The sequence below is a fragment of the Alligator sinensis genome, unplaced genomic scaffold (assembly GCF_000455745.1).
Source record: "Alligator sinensis unplaced genomic scaffold, ASM45574v1 scaffold1322_1, whole genome shotgun sequence".
Lineage (NCBI taxonomy): Eukaryota > Metazoa > Chordata > Crocodylia > Alligatoridae > Alligator > Alligator sinensis.
This window is the reverse complement of record NW_005842116.1, coordinates 400,838-408,438: the sequence shown is the minus strand read 5'-3', so window position 1 is coordinate 408,438 and position 7,601 is coordinate 400,838. Positions and strand designations below refer to the sequence as shown.

The 7,601-nt window shown below is 49.8% G+C and overlaps 1 protein-coding gene across 1 annotated transcript in view; it reads right to left on the bottom strand.

Moving 5' to 3' along the window:
- Positions 1-6,032, bottom strand: part of EIF2D (eukaryotic translation initiation factor 2D) — a 20,475-nt gene extending 14,443 nt beyond the window's left edge. Inside the window, 5 exon segments of the mRNA XM_025205495.1 lie at positions 491-598; positions 1,095-1,185; positions 4,726-4,809; positions 5,480-5,670; positions 5,989-6,032. Coding sequence (XP_025061280.1) covers positions 491-598; positions 1,095-1,185; positions 4,726-4,809; positions 5,480-5,670; positions 5,989-6,032 — 518 coding nt within the window.
- Positions 6,033-7,601: the final 1,569 nt, after the last annotated feature.

Sequence of the window (7,601 nt, the reverse complement as noted above, 5' to 3'; positions counted from 1 at the left end):
GCCCTTTATAACAAGGCTGTGGCAGGAATTGTAGAGAATCCCAACAACGAAAGCATTATCTAAGTAAAGTAGGAGTCAAGATTTAGACAGCCAGCATGCCATGTATTAAAAGGTGCAAAAAGGCAGTTGTAAGGCAACGTAACAATAATGGGCCAATTCAATCCCTTTTCTAATGGCTTTGGGCTCGAGTTTCACCAGAGAGGAATCAAGTCCCAGTATGATGTGTGTGCATGGGGCTCAAGAGACATAATGGCAAGCCCCTACCTGCCGGAACTGCTGTGGCATCGACTCTAGATCTCTGGAGATCAGCCCAGGCCTCTGTAGTCCAGAATATGCCCCTACATCCCACCAAACACAGCGTGCCTGGGCTGCCTATACTGACTCGGGGGATCTGAACCTTTGCTTCCAGGAGTATTTTGGTTCCAGTGCCCAGATGGCCACACCTCCTGCTCTCACCTTATTTTCACTGCACCCTCGTCTCTGTACTCACCATAAGTGATCCATGTAAGTATGCAGTACAGTGAAGCCTTTCCCTTTCATTCCAGCAGCCAGCATCTCTGCAGTGGACATGGTGGCAACTCCTACTGCTATGGGGGCTCTGGGGAAGGGGGAGGGAGGTGTGAGGGAGAAGATACGATCAGAACAGGATAGAGCAAAATATTCATGCTACTTGGAATGAGAAGTAGCCGAGTCATTAATACGTTAGATTTTTACAACAGAGGCTAATTGTTCATCTGAACTAGTTTTACCTTGACTCTGTTCTTTACACCTGATAACTCCAAGTCCTGTGAAGGCTTTCTACTTTTACTCACTCCCACTAGGGATCTTCTCCCAGAGATACTCAAATTTCTGCCTTTTAACATTTTTCTACCAATCAAGCCATCTACCTAGCTCCCCTCTCCTTAGGAGGGGATTAATTTATGGGGTGCTACAAGACCATCCCAGTTTGAGATGAAGTCTCTGAAGTTAGCAAATGTAGACATTGCTTTAGACGTGCAAAACGTATCTGCTTTTCCCAAAGTAAGTAGCAAATTTCTGTTACAGATCTTTCTTTTGCCATTTAGTTCTAAAGAGAAATCCTGGAGGAGCTGTACCTGTTCCCCACGAGGGTAATGGCGCAGAGAGTGCCCTGCTGTACCTGAGGGAGCCCACACGATGGCACCAGCACTCCTGGCAGCATGAGATCTACGGTGAAGATTAAACAGCCATTAGCATCCATCCTGCTTCAAGGAACATTTGAAAGCTGGTGATGCGAGATCCAGCCGCCTCTTCCACCCCCATCCCTTCTGCTGCTCAGCAAGAAATGCAACCCCAGCCATAGCAGAGTGCACTCCAGGTAAGACATGCTCTTCTGTGCGTCTCCATTATTCAAGTCTGAATGCTGCTCTTCCCAAGAACTACAAGGACCCAATTTTATTAAGCACCCCAAATTATGAAGGCTAGCAGGGGGAGCTGAAAGGGCTCAGCCCTACACAGGATGATGCCTAAAGGGTGCACTGGGTTTGGTTGGAAGAGGCAGCTCTGCCAGGGAAGGATTGCAGAACCAGTGGATAACTAGGTAGGAAGTTCAATTTGCTACCAGGTGGGGCAGGTACTCTGTCTCTCCTCTCTGCACCCAAAGAGTCTGGGCTCTAGCAGAAAACCCAGCTGCCAAGCACATTACTCAGTTCTCCGAATTCTCCACTCCAACTTTTCACAGATCAGTGCAGACTGGAAATGTCATGCATTTCCCTTAAAATACAACTATAGCACAAGACTTGCAATTCATCCTAACACTCTGAAATTGTTAATGAGCAATTTTGTTTCCCTGTCTGAACATCTTAACAGAGTTTCTGTTTTTATTCCTATGCCAGACACTGTTTCATGCAAGATTTTTCCCAAGGTTCTATTATATCATTCCCCTCTACAGCCATAGACATAAGCCTGGCTGTCCTTGCTCTCAGACTTTCCCATTCTAAGCCATTAGATGTTACTCCCCCAGTATCCAAGAAGTTCGTCTCCCAGTCTCGCATCCTAAGCACCAGATAAATGCAGCAAAGCATATATTCTGCCCACCTACCATTGCTGTGTGCCAAGCTAAGGCTCAGAGCTGAGGCAGTACTTACTGGGAAGCTTGAAAAACTGACCGATTGGCAAGACCAGGCAGAATCTGATCTAAACAAGCAAGCTAGAAGCCAGTATCAAAAAGGTTAGAGCTGCCAGTAACTGAGGAGCAATTATCAGTTATGTTGCACATGGCAGGATGAAATATGTAAGCATAGCAACCTAAAGAGAACGCAGTGGAGGGAGATGGACAAATCTTCAATATTACCTCCTACTAAAGCCAAGGTGCCCTAGACCCAGAGGGTCAAACAACCCAGCTCATAAAGGCAAGGCCCCTTGGAGTTGTGAGCATCATCTGGGACATGACACTCTACATGGAGAAAACAATCCCTGTCACCAAATACCTCTGCATTGTCATGGATCAGAATAAACAGCCACCCACCCAACCTGGGCTTCTCCCTTCCGGGTCTCCAGGCAGGCACTGGAAACGCTGCTCCCAGGGGATTAAAAAAGGGCTTCCCAAGCCCTCCTGGGAGCCCTGTCCAGGGCTTCTGTCTGCCTGGCCATTGCATGGAGTTAGCCAAAGCACAGTGCTTGTGTACAGCCATACCCTGTACCTGTATTTTCATAGAAAACAAGGGTTGGAAGAGACCTCAGGAGGTCACATCTAGTCCTACCCCAGCTGAAAGCAGGACTATCCCCAACTAGATCATCCCAGCCAAGGCTTTGTCGCCAGGTCTTGGATGGAGATTCCCCAACCAATCTGAGTTGCTAATACAGAAGGGTGGGTTTCCATCTAACCTCCTCTTCCTTCCACCATGTCCCACCACAAGGGTTTTGGCTGCTCCCACAAGCCAGTCTCAGCCTGTCTCCCTGAAAACAGGCAGAGGTAACTGCCCCATTTGCCCTGTTTGAGCTAGTCCTGCTGACTAGACTTTATCTGCACTTAAGGCATTCTGCTGCGGACTTTCCTCTGCAAGTATTAACTCCGTGCTTGACAGTCTTGGACAGCAAGAATACACCCTGTCATGTACTTATTCTTGATGTCAGTCTCGGGGCATAGGCTGACTGACACATGAACTAAGAAGGAAGGAATGTCTCTGCCACTTGTACAGCAGGAAGGAATGCCATCCTTTGAAGCCCTGGATATTAACAGCGGACTGAGCCAGACCTAGTGTTTGGGGGCCCAGCAACTGGATTCAGGTCCGATTCTGAGTGGCACTCCAGGTCCTTCCCAGAGTTGTGAATCTTTATTTATATGCCAACTCATTTTTACACCCCCCTTTGCCCTTACAGCTGCTTTCAGCAAAGCTTATATTGGAACCTGTATGCAACCCAGATATGTGGTCCACATCCCTGGGCAAGGAAGGCACCCATGCAAAAGTCCTAAGACCATATGACAAAGTAAGTAGCATGTCCCAATGATAAACACAGACCCCAGAGCTCTACAGCTGGGCTGGTATCTGATATCCTGAGCCAAGCACTGACCTTACTATATCATCCTGGTCCCAGGTTCCAGGCTCTATGCTACCATAAAGCTTCATTGTGCATTCTGCATCTACCCATCCCCTCTGCCTTTGATGACTATTGTCTCCTAGGTCCCCTCCTATCGACGGCTATAGCTCAGAGGTCGGCAGAGGCCACCCTGCTGTCAAGGGAACCAGTGACCTGCACCCCTACTTTAATCAGCTTCCTTCCCCATCTCGGCAGGACTTTCTCCACACAGACCAGGTCATTACAAGTCAGCAGCAGTGGCCTGGTCACACATGCATGGGATTCACTTTCCCCAGAGGCACCTAAAGCAGAGGGACTAAAATACCGTCACAGTGCCCATTTCCACCCAAGTCCAGGCACAAAAAGGCAAGCCCATTTGCACACAAACATCTACGTGGGTAGCATGTAGACTCCAGCGGGGTTCACGTTTGAGGATACAAAGATTCCCGTCCATGATGGCAGGCCTTTCACTATCCTGAACTGCTTCCACAGTGTGATCCAGGAATTTATACCCATCCCAGAGAATGAGACTGACCCATAACCAAATCACAGGGCTGAGTTCGGGTCCAAAGATGCAAATCCAAACCCAAGGTATACAATCCAAAATTCTGCAGCTGAGGCTTCAGATCCCAACTACACTACAGCCTGTTTCTCCTGAATTTGAACAGAGTCCCCACCGAGTGAAACAGATTAAAAGCAGACACGCTTAGTTGTCCAGAGAAAGTTCATTAAGATAATGGCTAAAAAATGATGAAATGTGTAGTCCAGTGTCCCAGTTAACAGTTGTTAATCAATATCTTTCTAACACACAGACAGAAACAGTAGGCAGAAGTCCAACTGGGCAGCCATTGAATGGGAAGGATCACAGCGACCTATATATGACATTTCGTCCTCAAAAATGCATGTGTTGCTAACATACCATTTGGGTTGGTCTAATAAAAGATATCAAATTCACCCAAGGAACCTTGTCTGTCTGCATTGCTAATTAGTTTTCTTCTTAAGGAGCCCTGTTTTAATCACTTGTCCTGCAGCTTTGTTGGATAGTCAGCATCTCTGCTTTTTGTCTTAAATAGATCCTGTCCTGCACAGGAAGAGTGAGTGAACCAAAAAAGGCCTGATCCAGGAGGGTCAAGTCCCCAAAGCAACCAACATGAGTCACGCAACCTGAGTGAGTCTTGATCCGCTTACCTGCTCCTCCTGCCAACTTCTGTAGGACGGGGGGCCATGTTGAGAAGGCAGGGAGAAGATCTGGGTAAGACCACAGAGTATACACTGAATCAAAAAAAACAAAACACAACAGGTTGTCAAAGCACGTCACTGCAGATCTCTCTAGATCTTGCTTCTTACTCTCCTTAAACCCCTGTAACCCACCTCCCCGATTGCAACGAGACAGATTTTTCTGGCAGGCGGATGAACAAAAAGCCAGGAACCCGAGCTACCGTGTCCCCTCGGCCAGCTGATGCTCGCAGCAGCAGAAATGAAACGGTAGCGCTTCATCTTCAATCTTCCAGTGGGCTTTTGGGAGAAATAATCTGTTTGAACAAAGGTGGCTTTGAGAGGGTAGGGAAAGGCAGGGAAAAATCCTGGAAGAGCTGCATTTTACGTGGGCTATTCAGCCTTTTCCGCAAGTATGGGGAGCTGAACCTGGCAGCCCGGCTAGCTGAGACCCTTAAGCCCGCATGTACGTAAACGTTACCGGGCCAAAAAAGGATAGTTTAGTGGCGAGGAAGCTCACCTTGGTGCGAGGGGCATGGGTTCAAATTCCTGTTCTGCTACAAACTTCCCGTGCGACTCTGGTCAAGTCACTTAGCCTCTGTGGGGCTCAATGCCCCATCTCTACCAGCTTCACAGGCCCCAAGGGCACGGCCGGTTAGGAAGCAAAGGTGGTCAGGTAGGGGGGACCGAGGACAGAAGGGAAGCTGGCCCCTGCTCCATCTCCTACCGGTTGGATACAGGGTTTTCTCCATTTCAAACAGGACCGGGGTCCTGCCGCGGGCGTACAGCGTGACGGCGTCTCCCCGGTGCGAGTACACTTTGACCACGCTGAGCTCCTCCTTGTGCGGCACCAGCTCGCACGCCTGCTCTGCGGCCAGGCTGGGGAAAGCGGCCGCCACATCAGCCCGCAGCTTCCTCCTGCGGGGAATAATAATAATAATTAATAATAATCATCATCATCATCATGTGTGTTATTATCTTAATTCCCCCCACCAGCTGGGACGCGGGGCAGACCCCAACTCGCCTTCCACGCCATATGGGGATGTATAAGTGAGGTGCCAATGTGCACCTGCCTCTGCCACTGACGGGTGGATGCCGACCGCTGCTGGGGTGTTGACTCCCCCCACCCAGGCCCGTCCCGTTTCTGCTGGGGGGCGGTTTTCAAGCTATTTTTTTTCTGTTTGTTTGTTTTTTTCCTAGTAATGGGAGGTTTTAAAGCGTGCGCCCCGCACTCACCGCTCCGAGCCCTTGATAGCGGTCTGGCCCCGCACCGCCGCCATAGCGGAGCCGGCCCCGCCCCGGGCCTGCGCCCGCCGCGCTGCGCCGCCTCCGCCTCATGGCCGCCTGCCTGCCCCTCACGGCTCTGAGCCGTTTGTTTTAAACCTGTTTTCTTCTTGAATGGCCCCGAGCCATCACTTGTGAGGGCGGCTTCTAGGTGTGTGTGCTGGGTGTGCGCGTACTGAGGGAGGCCTGATGCACAACAGCAACCCTGAACTTGCAAATGGGAGCCCTTGTTAACTCTCAGCCTTCTGGGCTCTTGGCCACCAAAGCATTTTTATTTATTTTTTAATGTAATAAGTGAAAGCTAAGAGCTGGCTTCGATCATCCAAGCGGGGCGAGAGTCTAATAACGTTAGTGAAGGGGATGGTGTGTGATGTACCCCACGGTGTACCCAGTCCACCTACAAGGAGAGCTGGCCATCTTTAGGAAAGTTTTCCCCCTTGGTGCGGCGGTGTCTCAGCGTTTCTGCGCGTCCACAGGAGAGGGTGGGGGAAATATAATCTGATGGCTCTCCAAATCCTTTATGTCAAAGCAGTGATGTAATCAAAAGGGAAAAATATATAAACCACCCCTTGTGACAACATGGAAAAGGTAGCCAGCAGTCGGTGAACCGTGGCCTGGCTGGGATCCCTTCACGAGTGTCTTTCATAAGCACCCAAACCCCTGCTTTCATAAGCACCGGTCCTTCAATTGAATGCATAGCAGCGAGCCTTCAGCCAGCAGGATTTAAGGCACATGAGTCATTGCCCTGGCCGGTTTGGTGGAGCAGGGCCTAACGCTGGATAAAATACTTTGTTTAAAGCTGTTTTCCACATGTGTGTTGTTTAGCGAGGTCCTGCGCGGATGAAGGAAAGCAGAAGCCCGAGCACACGAAGCGAGAAGATGTAATGCTTTTTCAGACAGAAGCAGTTGGACAGAAAGGCAGGTTTTCCTTGCGAGGACTTCTGTGGAAATTGTGATGCACAAATAAATACATATGGTTTTTTTCTTTGAATAATCCCCACTTCAAAATGGGCGCGCTTGTGTGTGGGGAGATACTGTGCACTTGTGTGTGGGGAGATACTGTGCACTTGTGTGTGGGGAAATGGGTGCGCTTGTGTGTGGGGAGATACTGTGCACTTGTGTGTGGGGAAATGGGTGCGCTTGTGTGTGGGGAGATACTGTGCACTTGTGTGTGGGGAAATGGGTGCGCTTGTGTGTGGGGAGATACTGTGCACTTGTGTGTGGGGAAATGGGTGCGCTTGTGTGTGGGGAGATACTGTGCACTTGTGTGTGGGGAAATGGGTGCGCTTGTGTGTGGGGAGATACTGTGCACTTGTGTGTGGGGAAATGGGTGCGCTTGTGTGTGGGGAGATACTGTGCACTTGTGTGTGGGGAAATGGGTGCGCTTGTGTGTGGGGAGATACTGTGCACTTGTGTGTGGGGAAATGGGTGCGCTTGTGTGTGGGGAGATACTGTGCACTTGTGTGTGGGGAAATGGGTGCGCTTGTGTGTGGGGAGATACTGTGCACTTGTGTGTGGGGAAATGGGTGCGCTTGTGTGTGGGGAGATACTGTGCACTTGTGTGT